The sequence below is a fragment of the Nuphar pumila genome, chromosome 12 (assembly GCF_984573655.1).
Source record: "Nuphar pumila chromosome 12, dmNupPumi1.hap1.1, whole genome shotgun sequence".
NCBI classification, from domain to species: domain Eukaryota; kingdom Viridiplantae; phylum Streptophyta; class Magnoliopsida; order Nymphaeales; family Nymphaeaceae; genus Nuphar; species Nuphar pumila.
The window spans coordinates 25368614-25388644 of record NC_143260.1 but is presented as its reverse complement, the minus strand read 5'-3'; the positions used below and the strand labels follow the sequence as shown (position 1 = coordinate 25388644).

The following is a 20031-nucleotide window of genomic DNA, read 5'->3' as shown; positions in this document are numbered from 1 at the left end:
ATAAAGAAAAGTAACACAGAGATAATTCAAGAATAGAAGGAAATACTGAAAAAGAATGAGAAAAGTAACCTACTCCATGTGATCCATCATTATACGATAAATAAATGGGATCATAAAAAATGCATTTTTTTCTTTGCACAATACCAGAAAAATCAGATCCCTTGTATCAGCAACTTTATTTTAATCACTATGGAGCAATAACAAACCTTTTAATGCAAAAGGACATAGGCTACACAAGATAAGAGAAAATACCAAGGATTATAGAGATTAAAGCCAAGTTTCACGCAAATCATAGAGAAAATGCCTTAAAAATGTGTTGATCACAAAAAGCACGCAAATCAAATCTGATATGCAGTATTTTTAATATACCAAATCCCATCTTGAAAGGAAGAAGAAAGGAACCCTAACTTATGCAGCAAGTAGTGCGATAAATATAAAATCCAGGAAATAGGAAGGACGATTAGGAAATAAGATGATTAAAGGAAGACATTCAAGAAAGAAACCAGATTGGGAAAAAAGATAGAACAAAACAGAATATAAGGAGAGATCTGGAAAACAATCAAGATCTATAATAACTTACCTTGGATGATCCCATCAATGGAACCTTACTATGATACCATATTAGATTTTGGTATCTTGTTGTAGTTTCAGAGATGCTGCAGAGAAGAGGAAGAGGAGAATAGGGTTGAACAAATTTCTGAAAAAACGTTTCCCATGTGACAACTGGAGTCTTCCTTCTGTTTTATATGAACTTTCCTTTTAGTAATGTTACAACATTATCCCATCAATACAAAAGAAAAAAGACAGCTAATAGGAGAATAAAGAATAAAGGAAACATAAAAGAATACTAAAAGCACATGTGAATATACATAACGACCCAGGCTGAGTATATTGGATCTGGATCCAATCCAGACCCAATCATGTCACAATACGTGGGACCCTGGATTACACCCAAAGTCAAAACCGAAGTTGACATGGATCCACTCTGTTCTATTTGTAATAGGAACTAAGGGTGAAATTGGGTCGTGCAATTACCAAGCGGACAGATCCATCCAGATTTGTAATGGCAAGATGGTTATTTGGGTCCAAGACCATGCATAATCTATATCAAGCCCATAGCCATGCCAAAGCTATCTTAATCAGGATGCAATAGACTTCAAATAACTTGGTAACTTGAGATTTCGAATAGTATCAGCACCAGTAATTCAGATTAACAATAGAGAATTTAGGCAGAAAAATAGTTATTGCCTTCGACTTATATTTGAATATAATTGGTTGAGATTTAAACCAGTATATGCATGCTGTGGTTATCACATTACCCAAATCAACATATCACACAACCAAATAAATAAGAAAGGCTGGAAAACAAGCTTTCAAAAGGTTTGTCATTCACCATTTATTAAACCCAATTGAACAGATAAAACAAAATTTGGAGAGAGACAGGTTTTTTCCTAGCTTTCCAACAATAAAAAATATTATACAGCAAAGCACCAAGAGAAAATTTCTAGTCCCATGAATTAGTCAAGTTATTCCAAGAGTAAAGATCAGCCAAGGGTGTACTCAACGTTTTCTGATAACACAGCCAAATATTTAATTGGAGAATCACATTCGTATCATTATCCTCAAAATGGTTAGACCACTCTAAACTAAAATACAGGTCGTTAATCAACTGCCAAAGCTTCTCTCATTCTCCTCCTCTAAACAAGCAAAAGCTAACATCATCTTCATGGAGTATTTTGAGCTTCACCCATCAAGAGCCCCTGCAGTATAGCAAATGACATAGGCAAGTTCTGTTACAGTTGCAACTGTAATTGAAGACCATCTGCATAATTGCTTCCCATATATACCACATTTTCGTAAAATTGAGAGTATCATATCTGTCATATACCCTAGCAATTTCTGGTATCATCCAGCTTTTACCTGTACGGTGTCATCAACCATGGCTATAACCTTTTATGGATGCTAACAGCTGACCATTTTTTCTTTCCTTTCAAATGTTGAAATACCATGACTCTTATGCATGAAATATCACTACGAGGACATTTAGCAAATTTATAGATATGTCAAAATATGTCTTGTGTTGCCATGGTGCAACTGATGGCTGCATTTTACTATATAAAATATTGCAGAAAGTATCTTCAATGTTAACAAATAAGCTGGCATTTCTAAATTGTAAGGAAAGAAAAGTGTAGTCAACTTGTTGATGATTATGAAAGGATAACAACATAAGCAACATTCTATTTATTGATTCAATTTTTTGGGACATTGTATGTTTTTCTGTACATCTCAGGAAATTCGAAGTAAAAGGAATTTGGAAATGATACAAAAAATATAAAAAAGTTTTAAGAATGAGCAAATGCTGAATGAATAGGGAACATGAAACAGAATCGCATTCAAATTACATAAACCATCAAAAATAAAAAGAAAATAAAAACATCACAATATTGACAATATCAACATTTTAATATTAATAATAATTTAAAATGGGAATAATTCATTATAGTTATGTTCATAATCTGAACTTTTGAAAAAAAAATTGTTATAGTCTCCAGTTTGGTTAAGATGATTCAATAGCAAGTAGATTAGACAAACACGTGAAGAGGTATGTACAACCATTTATGCAAGGATTAATGACACTATGACAGTAGGGCGAGGCATCAGGTCCAGCAGCCTGTGGCCACCCTAGGCCAGGATTTTGGACCTCAGCCAGGCTTGGATTGACCTTAAGCTCAGCCCATTAATGGGCCAGTCAGTCTGGTCCAAATGGACTTGGATTGAGCTGGCTCGGTCCAGCCCTTATGTCTGGCTGGCCCTGTACCTAGGCGTGGTTTTGAGCCTCTGCCTGGTTTGGCTGTCAAGAAGGATATTGACAGGCAAAACCACGCATGTTGCTCACCCTCAATGCAAACTAACCTGCTGCATCCAAATGGACAGACTGGTTTTACTAGCCTGCTACCCCTTGACAGACAATCCTGGGCTAGGCTAGCCTGGTCAAAAACAGACCAAGCCAGCCCATTACCCACCCCTAAATGCAATTCAAAATGTATAGAGCCATGAGGTATTGGAAGCCAAAATGTATATGGCCCTGAGGTACAGTGATTGATATCCCAGCCAGACATATATAAAGAAAAATAGACCATATGTATGCATGTGTGTGTGCATAGAAGTTCTGTCACATATAGAAGCATGTGAAAACCATATGCAATTAAGTACAATAGAAGCTAGAAAGTGCTAAGATATATGTAAATTTGTTGTGTCTTGTATATATGTTGTATATACCTAACTATAATTAGGTATACTTGTAGGTACTTTTATATTTCTTTCTTTTGTATTCAAGGTATACCTATTGTATATTTTGCCTTTAGTTTAGGTAATTTGTGTGTTTTTAGATTTAAGTGTACTTAATGTATAGTTTTTAAGGGTAGAATACTTATTTTACTTTCTTTTTATTTTTTGGTCAATATTTCAATGACCAATTTTTGCATTTTCCTATTTTTAATTTTATTTTTTGGTCAAACTGGGTTGACCAGCTAGTGGTTAGGACTATGTCCAACGGCTAGTTAGAGGATGTGATACTCTCTCTCTCTCTCATATAAGGTTGTCTGTGTGAAAGTGTTAGTTAAAAGTGTGATGGATTTAAATAGGTGTGTGCAGGAGCGATTGTAGTGAAGATTACCTTGTAAATAATGTGAACATTTTTTATTAATAAAACATTTATCATTTAATTTTTGTTCTTGTTCTTATCTATGAATTGTTTGTTGAGTTTAGCCAAACATTATGATAACACATTTGGATTCATTTGTTTTAATGAAATTGTTATTATTTTATTTTCTTTTTGTCTCGAATTTTGTGCCACTTCGTGACATGATATCAAAGCCAAGGCATGATCACCTTGGTGTTTTTGTTTTTGGTGGATCCAGGATCCCTGTTCCAGTGAATGCTTTGTGAGGAGACATTGATTGAGGTGTGTTCAACAAGATAACAAAGAAATGAGAAATGCAATGACGAAGAGAGTGTTTCATTAGCTTCATAAGAATGGGAGAATACAACACATATAGGGGACGTCCTCTTTGACTTACACAAGAAGACAAAAATAGTTGACTATGACCCCTATAGCTATGTTACAGAAATATCCCTCTAAAATAAACATATGTACAAGATAAAGAGGGTAGCACACACATGTAATATAAGTATTACATTCCTTAACGCTCCTCCTCAAACTTGAGATGATGAGATCACAATCATTCCAAGTTTGAAAAGGGTTGGAATGTCTTCAAAGGTAGACTCTTGGTGAAGCAATCTGCTATCTGACTAGTGGTTCCAATGTAAGACAATGATATGATTCCTTCCAAGTACCCCCTACGAGTGAAGTGACACTTTATCTCAATGTGCTTGGTTCTCATGAAATTCTGGATTTTTTTTATATGAATAGCACTCTTATTGTCACAATACAAGGTAGTAGCACCCTCAACAGTAAATCTCATGTCTTGTAATAACCATCTCAAACATGTAATCTCTGCAGTGACCTGAGACGTAGCACGATATTCTGCGCACGATATTCTGCTTCTACCGTGAACAAAGCAACTCTCTGTTGATTTTTGCTCTTCTATGATATCAAGGATTTCCCAAAAAATATACGGAACCCAGTAGTGGAATGCTAGTCCTGATATACTCCCCAAAGTCTGCATCACAATATGCCTTCAATTCTAACACAGAAGAAGCAGAGAAGAATAGAGCATAGTGCATTATGTTCTTGATATATCTAATAATCCTCAGCGCAACTGCCAAATGAGAAGATCTAGGAGCGCTCATGAACTAGCTCACCACATGCACAACAAAAGTAATATCCAACCCGAAGATGGTCAAGTAAATCAAATTCCCTACCAACTGCCTACATACAATAGGCTTATCAAGAATACCATCATATGAATGCTTCAACTTGCAGTTGGCTTTCATATGATTATTCACTTGCTTCTTGTCTTCAACTAGCCTTGCTTTGCCAATCAAATCAACTCCATACTTATGTTAAGTCAACAAGCAACCTCTTTGAGATTATGCAACCTCAAGTCACAAAAAATATTTTTATTTGCCCAAGTCTTTCATCTCAAAACTTTCTGCCAACCGAGATTTCACATTCTTGATCATGGTCTAATCATCCCCCACAATTATCATATCATCCACATACAACAAAAGTTTACACTACCCTTGAGTAGAAGATGCAACAAACAATGTAGGATCATGAAAGTTTTATTTGAACCCCAATCTCATAACCGCATTACTGAATTTATCAAACCAAACTCTTAAAGCTTGTTTTAAAGCATACAAAGCTCTCTTCAACTTGCACACACTCTACCCTCCTTATCAATCACTCCATGAGGCAACTCCATGCATACTTTTTCTTCTAGATCCCCATTCAAAAAGACATTTTTGACATCTAACTGCCACAAGTCCCACCTAACTGCAGCCTGCTAATAAGATTTTGATGATGGTCATATGGACAACTGGTGCAAAGGTCTCAGCAAAGTCTACCGTAAATTGTTGACTATATCCCATTGTCAGAAGGCGAGTTTTATATCTTTTTATTGATTTGTCTGTCTTGGTTTTTATTTTGTATACCCATTTTCATCTAACTACATTTTTCCCATGTGGCAGCTTTACCAACTCCCAAGCTTTTATTCTTTTTAGTGCTTCCAACTCTTCACACATAGCTTTCTGCCACTGAGGCTCGAACACAGTTTCAACATAAGATTTTGGTTCATGATAGGATTGTATCATGGCTAAGAATACTTAGTGAGTAACAGAGAAAGACTCATAAGAAATAAAGCGAAAGGGAGAAACTGAAGGACGGGAGCTTTTATGCATCTGAGGAATAGAAGGAGGACGAGAAAGTTCAAGTGTTTGCTCTTCAAGTTCGGCCTAGGAAACATTGGGACTTGGCTCATATGAGGCTTCACCCTCATGATCATGTTGCTCAAGGAAAGACTATGTAGGGACATCTACTGGTTTTCTATCATAGGTAATCCACTCTTTCTCCTTATCTTTTTCAGGATCTTTTGGAAAAGGGACAAGGAAAAAACAGACTCAAAACTCTCGGTTTGATGTTTTCCCTTATAATATGACATGTGTTCCAAGAATTTTACATGCCTAGAAGTCCAAACTTTCTTTCCCACCAAGTCAAAACATCTATATCCTTTTTGCCCCTATGAATACCCAATAAAGCAACACTTAATTGTTCTTGGTAACAACTTATCTCTACAATGGGAAGGAACATGAAGAAAGCAAGTACTTCCAAATACTCTCAACATATCATAATCAAGCTCTCTTCTAAAAAGCTTCATGTTGAGGGCCTCCAATAAAAAAATATAGAGAGAGAATATGGGCCTCCAATGAAATATACCTAGGGCCTCAACTACTCTTGAGCTGCCCTTGGATATAATGTATGAGCATGTTCATTTTTTTTAAGTGAACGGAATGAATACAATGTATGAGCACATTCATTTTTTAATGAACGGAATAAATACAATGTATGAGGAGGTTGAGTTTTGAATAAATAGAATAAATGCAATGTATGAGCATGTTCATTTTTTTTAATGAATGCAATGTATGTACAGATTCGGTTTTGAATGAATGATTATACGAGCATATTCATTTTTTTGAATTAATGAAATGAATGCAATGTATGAGCTTGTTCATTTCTTAATAAATGAAATGAATGCAATGTATGAGCAAACTCACCATGTTGAGGCTATTAAAAGGAACCTAGATATCCCAAAGGCACTCTTGGAGATGGACTTTGTTATCAAAAGAGAGACAGATAGGAGAATATGTTGACAGTTATGGTATTTTCAGATGCGGACTGGATAGGAGACCCAGATGAAAGAAGATCGGTTTCTGAATATTGTATTTTCATCGAAAAAATTCTAGTTTTATGGAGTAGCAAGAAGCAAAAGCAAGTTGCTCATTCGAGTACTGAGGCTGAATATCGATCAATGGTAGAAACTTCATCAAAAATAACCCGGCTCATGTATTTGTTGTTTGATGTAAACCAACAAATACCAAGTTCATTGTTGTTGTGTGATAACCAAAGTGCGAATAAGATCTCTCTCAATCCAATTCAACACGAAAGAACCAAACATATTGAGATAGATCAACACTTCACCAGAAGCAGGATAGAAAGTGGGCAGATCACAACTCAGTTTGTTGGGACTCAGGACCAAGTAGCAGACTTGTTTACAAAAGGATTAAGTAAACAACGTTTCTGGAATTTGAAGAGCAAGTTATCCATGGTTATCACCATGCACAACTTGAGGGAGGTCGAATCTGGATCTAGATCCAGATTTAGACGTGATCCAAATCTAGATTTTCATTTATGTATTTTATGTTCCTATTTTACCCCTCTGCAGTGTTTTTAGTTTGTATTATAATCAAGGGCATTCTTGGTATGTATTTTATTCTTAATATAAAAGTAACCCTCGATCCATGAGAATAGGGTGTGGAGAATAATTTTCTACAACGTCTTTTCTTCTCTTTTCCCTTGTCTTCTCTCTTGTGAAGATCTGGTGACGTGACCTGAATTTACAATAAAATGCTCTAGAGGGGGTGATGCCCCCTTCTAGACTCTCTCTTTAAGGGTAGAGTTCTACCAAGTGTAGAACTCTACTTCCTTATCCTTTTTAGATTTTAATATTCTATTAGTTTTATTGTTTTGTTTTGGGATGAAGGCGTAGTTGTTGTTGTTGTATTAGTTTTATTGTTTTATATGCTTAAAGAATATTCCAAGGGAGGCGCCCTTTCTAGGTGTCCATATGGGGTTCTACCCCACGTAGAACTCTACCTCATCCTTAGTCTTAATTTAAAGTTAGTTGTTTTAAAAACTTTAAATGCATTTTAGTTTTAAAAATAACATGGATGGATTATGGATCCAGATTGGATCTGTGGTCCAAATCTATATTCAATAAAAAATTCAATTGGATCTCAAACTAGACCGGATCCTAGTCAATATGGATCCTGGATGGGGTGTAGATCGATATTAACTTGGATCCAACGGAACGGGTCCAGTCCGATCCAAGCTAGGAAAAGGTCAAAAAATAAAGGTCGGACATTTTAGAAAAATGCATTTTTTGGGTCAACTATTATCCAATTTCGAGAAAACAGATCTCCTACGAGATTTATGTTCCGATACGGATCTAACGATGGTCTTAATTCAAATTCACTTCTGAATTTCGCCTGAATTTAACCTGAATTTTGCTTAAATTTAAAGTTAAAAATAATAAATTTCTCATATTTTACTTAACACAATTAGATTTTGTCAGCGGGCTCAAGACCAAGCTCAGCTGGTGTCACCTCATATATACAAATTTTCCATGATTTTTAGCAATTTAAATATAAGTATATAATTTAAAAATTATATTTTTCAGGCTCAAAATCATGGAAAATTTATGAGATATTACAGCTTCCTAGTCTGGCAACCTTGGGATCACCCTTTATTTATATACAAAAGAAGGGAGAGAAGGAGAGCTCAAAGAAGTTGTTGGAGAAAGCTCCAACGGCCACAAAAAGAGTCGTTGGAGCTTGCTCCAACAGCTCTTTTGACTAGTCAACCTAGTGTTGACTACTCAAACTCTAGTTCAAAAGTGAACTAGAACAAAGTTCTAGTTAAAAGAGAACTAGATAAAATAAAATAAAAAGAAAGGAAAAATAAATAAATAAAATATATATACATCAAAAGAATATACATATATACATATATAAAATATATATACACGCATACATATACATACTCTTGTATGTACATATATAAATACATATATATATATGTTATATATACATGTATATATAACATATATATATACACACAATTTAACATCCAAAACATGCACTCTTTATTCCCATCATTTCTTAGTTGTCCAACCTTAACACAATATAAGAGTGGCCGTTTCTGGTGCAGACCTAAGTAGCATGAAATTGTACAACACCCACCTTGTCATTTGTATCCTTTAACATTAGCCATCACAACAAAAGTATACACTACTTTCAGAGTATGGTTTCTAGTCCTAAACATGAGTGTTTCTTGCATATGATTACTATTTTTATAAGGTTTAGAAACGTTATACAGAAAGTAGTAGACAAACAACCCCTTTTTACCATATTTCACTGCATGATATAGAAAACAGCATTAATTAAATAAACCATAAAACCAACTTTCATGAAAATTATATTTTAATATACAGTACTTGGCTGGCAACAAAAGGTTACGGTTATGAGAATTGATTTATAACATGAAAGCAGAAACAACTGTTTGAGGAGAAGTAGAAACAATAGAAATCTGAACACCAAGAGGTATATGGAATCAGAAGCACCTACCTTTACTATTCATCCAGGCTGCTGTTGTCTATCATTTCCAGCATTCTCCTAATTCAGAAGTGTATCATTTTAAATTCTTCACCATGGCGCCTGCAAATTCAAAAAAAAAAATCTCTACATAGTTATACAATTTAAACTCCAGTTTTTCAATCCCAGTAGAATCTTCATATGTTGCAAGAGTCCAAGTAGACAAGCTTTAGGTGTCTTAACTATTGATATGTTACATAACTAAAACATGTGGTGTTTCATGCTTGAAACAATATTGAAAATAATAAAGTATGAACTTATATGTTAAAAACCTTTCCATTCTGACACTTCTGGACAAGAGCATCACAGTAAGCAATACAGGAACCATCACCATACACAGGTGCTCCAGTGAGTGGCCACTGATAATGTAATGGTTGGCACCATAAATTTTCTTGTCTGCATTGGATTCAAATTTTGCCAAAATATAAAAACCTGCAAACAGCAAACCATTCTATTTTAGCAAAAATGAGAAATTCATAAAACAAGATATCAGATATTGGACCACTTGTGCAAAATTTCCATTTGTAGTTTATATGAGCACTTCAAATATCTCAATCATTTGTAAAAATCAACTCATAGCATATATCAGTAGACAACATAGTATAGTATGATAATGTCTTATGATGCAATGAGTCGGCATTCAATGCATCAAAATACAACTGAAAACACACATCTGAAAGTTCCACATGTACAATTTTCTTTATAAACCTAAGATGCCAATTCTAGGGTCTGACTATAGGGAATGAATCAAATAAGTTGGAATAAATTTGATGCCAGTAGTTGATAATGGTTTCTCCAAATGACAATACAAAGAGCCTCACCTTCATTGGGCACTTTCCAGTGGACAATATGAATTATCACTTTCCCTCTGAACCAGGATGCCATTTATTGATGGAGTATGAGCAAGTGGAGATGGCATAGATTCACATCACTAAGTTTGGTTTCTTATTTATAGTTTATCTCATATTTGCTATTCTGTGTTTATGTGCAACAAAGGAGCAGTATAACTGTATTAGTGCTGAAGAAAGTTTTCCCAAGACATGAATGATATCTACATCAAAAGTTTATAGTATGACATGTTAAATTTAAGATCAAATACATAACACAAGTTATATATATATATATGTGTGTGTGTGTGTGTGTGTGTGTGTGTATGCATGTATGTGTGTATGTGTGTATGTGTGTATGTGTGTATGTATGGACACACACATGCATGCACATAGGTCAACATCATCAAAGCACACTGACATTGGACTTAAGGACAACACTATATTGCAGCATATTTTTCTTAGTTATCCCATCCACAAACAATTTCATGATTTCCAAGAGTTTTCCATGCTTATTATATAATATTATGTGCATAGAATTAAAAGTTTCATGTTTTAAGTTTGATTCTTTATCTATATTACCTTAAAATGGCATACAAACTACTAAATAAGCCTTCAAAAGAGAATGGTAGTATTCAAACCTGACGCATAAAGCCAGTATCGTGAATGGGTGTACTTGGGTGGAAAAATAAATGTCATGGCAGGAATTGCTACACATGGTATCAAGTGGAACATCATGCACAGACGAAGATCATTGAAAACCCTGCAACCAGCTAGCATAGTATATTGAAACAAAAAGGACTGTTATACTTCAAGATTTATGTTGATAAAATAAAAAGATGTTCAGCATCAAATTGCTGAACTGAGCAAATAGAAATGAACAAATTACCTTTCATAGGCTGCACTCAGAAATACTATCATTAGAAAGGGTAGGAAACAAGTAAATCCAATCTGCTCATCCACCCTCTCAATGACAAAACTAGTAAGTAGTGAGGTGAATGCAACCATCATCTGCACAGAATATTAAAGTTTAAAAGGTCACTGTATTAATCAAAATGCAATATATAGGGTTGAACAAGGTTAATCAAAGGACCTAGGTTTGAATCCCAACGGGTGCCATTCTTCAACGTGATTATCACAGAAAAAAACAGCAATGAAAACATAAACGATTTTCATTGGGTAAGTGGTCTCTCTTTCATTGTCAATTGTATTCATGTTGTTTGACTGCTGCCGCTCATCAGCTTACCTTAGATCAGTTCAAACCAGTTGACATTTTATGCGCATAAAGAAACATGAAAATAGATCACCGGTCTAAATCATGTCCAAATTTATGCATTCAATTGCAATATTAGCAAGGCTATGAAAGCAGGTATGGCCAACCATAGTCCAGTAAAATCACAAAAAGAAAAGAAAGCCAATAATCCAAATGCAAATAGAGTTAGAAAAATCTGTTCAATCAGCAACCATGAACATCCAAAATATCAGAAGTAAACACAAGTTGGCAATAATAAAAACTTATTATTTAATACTATGAACTCGAAACAACTAATATGCATTGTATTCGATCATATAACCAATAAAAATAAAAAGTCCAAAAACCAAAGGATTTTGTGCTTTATACCGGCAATCTATCCCAGAGAACTCTGGTATCATCGGGCTTTAGATGATAATACGCCGAGCCGAACGCAGCCGCCGCAATTCCAGCATAAAATAACAACCAACCCCAAATCTCCCCTCTCAAGCTACAATACAATTCAAGTGAAACCAACCAAATTAAAAGAAGCAGCAGCAGAAGAAGGACCCACCTGAACTACACAAAAGAATTGGAAACTGACATTTAGGGAGATCATTACCTTATACCAAAATAGTTTCCATGCAAACAAAGCACAAGGCCAAAGATACCAACAACAAGAAATGGGAAGTTGGTAACCACATTCAAAGTATTAGGAACGCCTGCCATTGATCAGGGAAAGGAAAACCAGAAGATGGGTAGGTAAAAAACTGAAAAATGCGGATGTGGAATGGTCAGAAATCAATGAAACGAATGTAAAAAAGGATGGATTGGTACCAAAGAAATTGCGCATGTCCGCGAAGATGTGGTATTTAGGGGACTGAGGTATCCTTGGGGTGGCCACCATGAGGCAGAGCCAACACAGGAGTGCACCTCCCCATATCCGAGCACGCTTTACCTTCGGACACACCACCACCATCTCTCTCTCTCTCTCTCTCTCTCTCTCTCTCTCTCTCCAGGCTCCAGCTCCAGGGAGACCGAACTTACGTCCTTTTAGCAAATTGTTGAACAAATTATAAAAAAAATGTCTAACTTTTACTATATTTTCAAAGGCACACTTAGATTTTAAGAAACTGAACCGATGCTTGTTTCGGATCACTGCCTAACTATTGGTGACAGAACTAAGGCTGAAGGGACTAGAGTGCAGGAACTATCACGCCGGTTAGGCAACTTAGTGAGGCTTCAGATATTGTAGATGTCAAATAGATCAAATAGATGATAGTGGCTATGAATGTGAAGTTATAGATCAATTATCACTTAATAAAGATTCCAGTGCATCTCAGAGTTTACGAGGTGGCACCAAACAAAGATTCCAATGCATCTCAAGTTTTTGGTATTTGGATTCAATTTGAGATTCATGCTTGAAGCTAAAATCCATAATAAAACATTTAAAACACTCATATGGGAAAGCAGGTCGGGTTGTATGTTAAAAAAAAAAAAGATATTCATGTGTGTTCAAACTGTTTGCACACAGTAAATCAAACGCTGAATAAAAAAAATACAGTTTTTTGTTTAAGTTAGAATTGAGCTTGATCTTGATGGGTATCTGTCATATGCAGGTCATGCATCGGCTCCTTACCCCTAGGATTCACTATCGGCTGGCTAAGTAAAGCCCCCTCACTTCGCCTGCTAAGCGCCTCGGCGAGTTGTCTCATTTGTATCTCAAGCTTTGCAATAGAATGTCTATGGGAGCTCAGATTTGCTTTGATATCCGAGAAGGCTTGCAGCATCTTGTCCTCAAAGGATTGGCTGGAAGAAGGCTCTTGGGACTAGGGTTGACTATAAGTAGGCGGACCTGAAGGGTAGCTGGTTCTCTGAAATCCAGACGCATAACCGCCTTGCCTGGGTTGGCGTTGGGAAGGGTTGGGAGGTTGGGCTTATAGATTTCTCCACGAAAAATTAGGATGGTTCCGTCAGCCTTGGTTATATGTACTAGAATATGAATTGGGTGTGGGCCTAGCGAAACTATGTGTCATCTAAGCTTGCTCCAGGACAAACTCAAGGTACTATAGCACAACGGGACAGTCAACAACATGGTGTGCAGGGCTAGTACACAACGCACACACTTGCATGGCTGGAGAGGGACCCGACAACAGCTGATCCAATTTCTAGGATAGTTGGTCGACCTTATTTTGCAACTTAAGGTACATTCCTATCTCGAATATACCAACCTTCTTTGTATCATTCTGCGCAGGTATGACACTCTCAGATTGTAAAGCAGAAGCATGGTGCATGGAGTTCTCGCTCAGGGTCTCAAAAAGGGTTCATGCTTCATCTTCATTTTTTAGCATAAAAGTGCCCCCACAGGCAGCGTCAACCATTTAATGGTTCTTCTCAGTAAGACCATCATAAAAATATTGCACCAGTTGTCAATGGAGCACCTGGTGGTGAGAACACTTGCGGAGAAGATCTTTCATCCTCTCCCACGTTTCATGAAATATTTCTTTCTCGATCTGCGAAAAGCTAATGATAGTTTTTCGATACTGGTTTGTCTTACCAATTGAAAAGTATTTCTTTAAGAACTCCATTTGCATGTGTTTCCAAGTAGTAATTTGAACCGTAGCGAGAGCCTTCAACCAATGCTTGGCTTTATCCTTGAGGGAAAAATAAAATAATGTCAACCTTAACGCATCATCTCCAAAATTATTGATCTGCATAGTAGAGCAAATCACGATAAATTCGTTAAGATGACAATATGGGTCTTCGTTGCTAAGGCCATAAAATGAGGGTAACATCTGGATGACACTGGCCTTGATTTCAAAATGGTTCGCTCCCACATCAAGTCTTGTGATGCAGGAGGTGGGAGTGTATGTGTTGGGCATGAAGTACTCCCTAAGAGGACGGATCAACTGCTGATCTTCAGCCATTGGGCTGGATCGATGGGCTCTCCTAAAGAAGGACTCAGGGTCCTTGACAAACTCAGCAAGCTCGGGTTCAAGCGAGCATCGCTCGTGCATGCACCAAAGGGTAGACCGGTGCAGCAACCATCCTAGACGCTAATTTTCTATCTACCTAATGCGCTAAGCGGCCAAACCATAACAAACTACAAAGTGAGTACAAAGGAAAGGAACATAAAATAAACAAACACTACGCAATTGCACTCAACAGGGATTTTGCAGAAAATGAACTCTATGAGCATGGTACCAATCGTGCGCAGTCACCTCTAAGGGTATCCTAATGGGTGGCTATGCAAAAAAAGTAAGTTGGTCTCTACGGTGTGCAAACATGTGATTCTAAACCTAATTACAAAAAGCAAACTAAGCAATCCTAGATATAAATGAGGAAAGTAAACCAAACAGTCCTAATTAAAGAACAGAAAGTAAACTAATAACCTAAGTAAACACGAACAAAAACTGACAATAAAGTGAATACTTGTATTACTCGTCGTTCTCCGACAACGACACCAAAATTTGGTGTGAGTTTTATGAAAACTCTTTTTAAAACAATATTTTTAATGAAAATCCAGTGAAAGCCAAACACCAAAAATATAAAAGCTGGCTCGCATGAGTGGTGGAGTTTGGGTCAAACTCAGGGAACGAAAAATACTTGTATTCAAACACATAATTATACTACTCTTTATTGCCAAAATAAAGAAAATGAATGAATTAAATAAATAAATAACTAAAAAGTGTTGTCCTACGTAGAGGGCTCAAGTAAAAGAATAAACAGGCCTTATTACAAATTAACCCAATGAATTAAATCAACTAAAATGAAAGCGTATTCTAAAAGAAAAAGAGAAAAATAGTCTTCAGTGTTGAGGTCTTCTTGTCCCCTTTTGAGACTTTGCTTTTCTTATTTGTATATCACTTTGTGGTCTTCTGAGGGTACTTTTGAGGGCTTGAGGGGACCTCAGAGGGCACTTTTAGGGCACAAAAAGGGGTTCACCGCACGTTCCAACACTTCCCAAGATCAGCTGGATGGGTTGAAGAAAGAGCGGCCTCCCACTCTGAAGCTCACGTCTCTCTCTCTCTCTCTCTCTCTCTCTCTCTCTCTCTCTCTCTCTCTCTCTCTCTCTCTCTCTCTCTCTCTCTCTACCAGCCAGCCGGTCCCTTCTCCTTTCTCTCCTACTTCTTCTCTTTTTCCCCTTTCTTTTCGTTGGCAGCTCTGTCTTCCTTCAACAAAGGGTGCAACGTGACGGGCATAGATCGTGGAGAGGCCGATCTTTCCTCAACCCATCCAGTCGATCTTGGAAAGTGTTAGAACGTGCGATAAAGCCATTTTTTTGCCCTAAAAGTACCCTCTGAGGTCTCTTCAAGCCCTCAAAAGTACCCTCAGACCCTCAGAAAGGCCCCTCAGAAGACCACAAAATGATATGCAAATAAGAAAAGCAAAATCTCAAAAGGAGACAAGAAGACCTCAGCACTGAAGACTATTTTTCCCTTTTTCTTTTAGAATATGCTTTCATTTTAGTTGATTCAATTCATTGGGTTTGTAATAAGGCTTGTTTATTCTTTTATTTGTTTAAGCCCTCTGTGTAGGGAAACACTCTTTAGTTATTCATTTATTTAATTAATTCATTTTCTTTATTTTGGCAATAAAGTGTAGCATAATTATGTGTTTGAATACAAGTATTTCCCATTCCCTAAGTTCCACCTGGACTCCACTACTCGTGTGAGCAGGTTTTTATATTTTTGGTGTCTGGCTTTCACTGGATTTTCATTAAAAATATTATTTTAAAAAAGGTTTTCATAAAACTCACACCAGTAGGAAGATAATGACTACAAATGACCTGATGAGTCTAATTATAAGCTATCTTAGACCTAAAAGGTCATGATATTTCTCTTAAAACCCCAATAACGGCATACTCCTTACATGGGCCTTTAACCCAAAGTACAAGCGAGAGAGGATTCAAAGAAAGAAAACTTCCCCATACAAAAGGACAATATCATTCTAACCCAACCATTTTAGTTAAAGATTTACAACCACTAGCCCGAGTCCCCCAGGTGGTAACGGGCCTGGGAAAATGTGTTGAGTCCTTCGTCTCATGTTCGACTCCCACCGAGTGTGCGAGTGCCTTTTACTGGTGTGCTCCATAAAGGTTGTGGTGTTGGGGACCCGCCTGTAGATTAGCCACTATAGTGAAAAACTTTGTCATCAACGTTAAAGTTTTACAGCCACTAATTAAGTGATAATCACTAATAGAAATTGAGGGAAGAGATAAAGGGTTGTGTTATAAGTGTTATAAAAAGTTCAGAATTGGTTCAACGCAAGACCCAACAGCTATTACTAATGAAAGGCAGTTGGCGAAAGGAAATAAAGGATGAAATCGATGAGGAAGCTCCACCGATCATTGATAAACAACCAAGAACTTCATTACATGCGCGAGACTACAAACTATGTGTGTCCATGAAAAGATAAATAATAAACACAAAATGATCATACTAATTTGAATCCATTCCTTAAAAATTTTATAATTTTTTATATTCTCCTGATATCTAAAATTACAAATATCCGACATTGTTAGGACCCTTTTACCCTTTACAACTGCAAATTTAGGCTTTTGTGATAAAATTATATCGTCTATTGACTATGTCTAACACCCACTTAAATTTAGAATCGCAGGTTTTTTATGTGAAAACTCACTAACTGACATAAATTTATTTGCAAAATTTTAATGAAACTGAAACCACAAAAATCACAAATATCATACTATTTTGCATATAATAAAAAAATCTGCATAAAAATGTTTGTGAAACACCTATCACAAATATCATATTATTCCACTTATATTCTAAAATTGTATAAATTTATGTGTGAAATTCCACTTAAAGAGAACCAACAAAATCGCAAATACGCTACTTAAATATTTATGAAAATTTTATTATATATGATTTTTTTAATAGTTGTGATTTTGTCGAATCATGTATATTTGTTTTTGTTCGAGGATTTCTTCTCCATGTTTGTTTCTGTAAAGAACTTCTCTATAAAACTCTTGCGACAATTCCTATATTCCGGAGAGGTTGTTGTATCATCCTTGTGATTAACTTTCTCATCTACAGGTTCAAAAGGTGTGTTCCATACAATATATACATAGGTATCCCCATGCATATTTTTGTTTAATATGGCAGCGTACAATCAGAAGTGTGACCGAATCTAGCTTGCGATTATTGAATATCCTCATGTGTATTTGTGCTTGGTTGTTGCTATGGATGTTTTTTTATGTTTCCTTATGTTGTCATCAATGTCCCCAATCATCGAATTTAACATTTAGGGTTTACTATGTTTACGATTTTTTTATAGACATTTATATATTATTGTAGATAATTTATGAGTGTTTGCTTGTCATTTAGTTAGTATTTGTTGTTTTTGTGTTGGTATAATGGGAATAAGGTTTACTCTGCACAAGCATTGAAAGAGCTAAAGTACAATATCATGGTTGTTGTAGACAGTCAGTGATGGCGTCTGAAAAGGCTAAAGTACACTAACGTAGGTTTATTATTCTAATTAGAAATCTTTACTAGTTTTAAAAAAATATTACCTTTAAGTAAAATGTGAGTTTGATGTCTCATAAAATTGGATATATGGCAAACTTATTAAGCCTCCAGTATAATTATTCTCCAAGCAACCAAGAAATATGAATAGATGTTGGGGAGGAGGATGGTGCATAATCGATATTACCAAGTAGCGTTGTTTAATTTTAAGTATCTAAAGTTAATGAAGGAGCATTTAAACAATGAGTATTTGATCAATAAAATGATATGAATCTCGTGGATAATGTGCATATATCTCAAGCACCATCTATCGAGTTGAGTATTTTGTCGATTATCCAGTTGTCCCAAACAGTAGGCGATATTGATGTTATACATAATGAATGGATCACTACAAAGAATATTAAACCATGTGAGAAAAGAAGTTTTTGTGATCTTTATCACAATAATTTGAATGACATGCAGCCTTCTCGAGCATATGACAATGCTAGGTACAAGTTATAATTTTGATATAATTTATGGTTGAGATGTAGGTGTGATAATGAATGTAATATTTTGATGGTTAATCTTTAATATTGGAAATAAATAAATGATGCATGCATGAAAGCAAATGAAGCAATGTATACAATAAGTTTTAATTTAGTTGGTGCAATTGAATAATCAATTAGTGATAGCAACGATCATGTTGATAATGCAGAATTGGATGATATTGATGATGATGAGTATACCATGTCGATATGAAATGACGATGACATTGGACAAATAAGGGTGGGCAAAAGCAATTCATCAATGACATTAAAGAATGTGAACCCTTGGTTCTTGTTCAATGGGTTCTCATACAATGAAGAGCAATTGAAAATCATTAAAAAAAAGACATCTGGTTTGTATGGGCAATTGTGTAACGAAAGGTTTAATGATTGTGAACAATTCTAATGGCTATCAACACACTCAAATGATAGATAATTTGATTTAGGCAAAAGATTTAATGATCTTCAACACTATCGCAAGTTTTTGAAAGTTTATGTGATCAGGAATAACTATACATAAAAATTCTTAAAGAGCTACAATAACAGAGTTGTTGTTGTATGCACGAGAAAGAACGCTCATTTGACGATTGATTGGCCCTGGAAGATCCATTACATAAAGCTACGCAAAGCAAGTTTCTTTCAAGTAAAGAAGTATAATAGCGAGCATACATTTGGTGGATCACTAGGTAACCTTGTAGTGAAGAAAATATTTTCTAAGTAAATTTCAAGTATTATTCACAAACACATGCATGATAACCCGAATATAACTCAAAGAGAAATCATAAACGACATCAGTCGCGAGAAAGGTGTTGAGGTTAATTATAAACAAGCATATATGGTATAGACAAAAATACACTATGACTGCATTATATGGATCATTCAGACAATCCTTCAATATGCTTCCCGCCTATTTGGATCATCTGATGAATGCTAAACAAGAATAGCTATGGTATATTAAGAGTGATCAGAAAGATTGATTTAAGTATATACTTTTATTCTTCCGAACAAACATCAATGGGTTTTTGAAAAGATGCTATCCAGTTCTTATGGTATATGACACATTTCTAAAAAGAAGATACACAAGTATATTATTATCGACCCATAGTATTGATCATTGTTATGAGATATTTTCGGTAATATTTGCAGTTGCAGATAAGGAGTCTAAAAATTCATGAGCATGATTTTTAGAGGTATTAAAGCATGAATTTATACACTTCAATAAGTTTAGCGAGAGAGGAGTATTGACAATTATCTTAGATAGGCATCCAGGTTTTAAGTATGTTGTCTCTCACACATGACCTACATGTTATATTGGATTTTGCATGAAACATTTGACGGAAAACTTTTCAAAAAAATTTGGTTCACCACTCAGTACACTTTGGTGGAGTGCAGCTTGAGCTGTCACAAAATAATAATGCAATTATTTTCTTGACAAAGATAAAGAACAAAACACAGATGCATACAATTATATTGCCATTGACGTGGATCCGAAACTTGGATTAACTATCACTTTTCAGTAAAAAGATATGAATGTTTAACATCTAATATAGCAAAGCGCTTCAATTTAT

The 20031-nt window shown here is 35.6% G+C and overlaps 1 protein-coding gene across 1 annotated transcript; it reads right to left on the bottom strand.

The window, feature by feature from the left end:
• Positions 1 to 1381: 1381 nt before the first annotated feature.
• LOC149820364 (uncharacterized) lies at positions 1382 to 12473 on the bottom strand. Its single transcript, XM_089982652.1, has 8 exons — positions 12286 to 12473; positions 12071 to 12170; positions 11839 to 11959; positions 11107 to 11228; positions 10859 to 10980; positions 9663 to 9822; positions 9364 to 9453; positions 1382 to 1760 (listed from the first exon to the last, which is right to left on the bottom strand). The coding sequence occupies exons 1-7, from the start codon at positions 12425 to 12427 to the stop codon at positions 9417 to 9419; spliced, it is 804 nt and encodes a 267-aa protein (XP_089838778.1). The 5' UTR covers positions 12428 to 12473; the 3' UTR covers positions 1382 to 1760; positions 9364 to 9416.
• Between the last annotated feature and the right edge of the window lie 7558 nt (positions 12474 to 20031).

Coding starts and splice junctions, on each gene's coding strand:
- LOC149820364 (XM_089982652.1), bottom strand. CDS start 12,427: ATGGTGGTGGTGTGTCCGAAGGTAAAGCGTGCTCGGATATGGGGAGGT. Junction 11,229..11,838: donor TTCTCTGGGATAGATTGCCG/GTATAAAGCACA, acceptor TATTCTGTGCAG/ATGATGGTTGCATTCACCTC. Junction 10,981..11,106: donor CTGAGTGCAGCCTATGAAAG/GTAATTTGTTCA, acceptor AGCTGGTTGCAG/GGTTTTCAATGATCTTCGTC.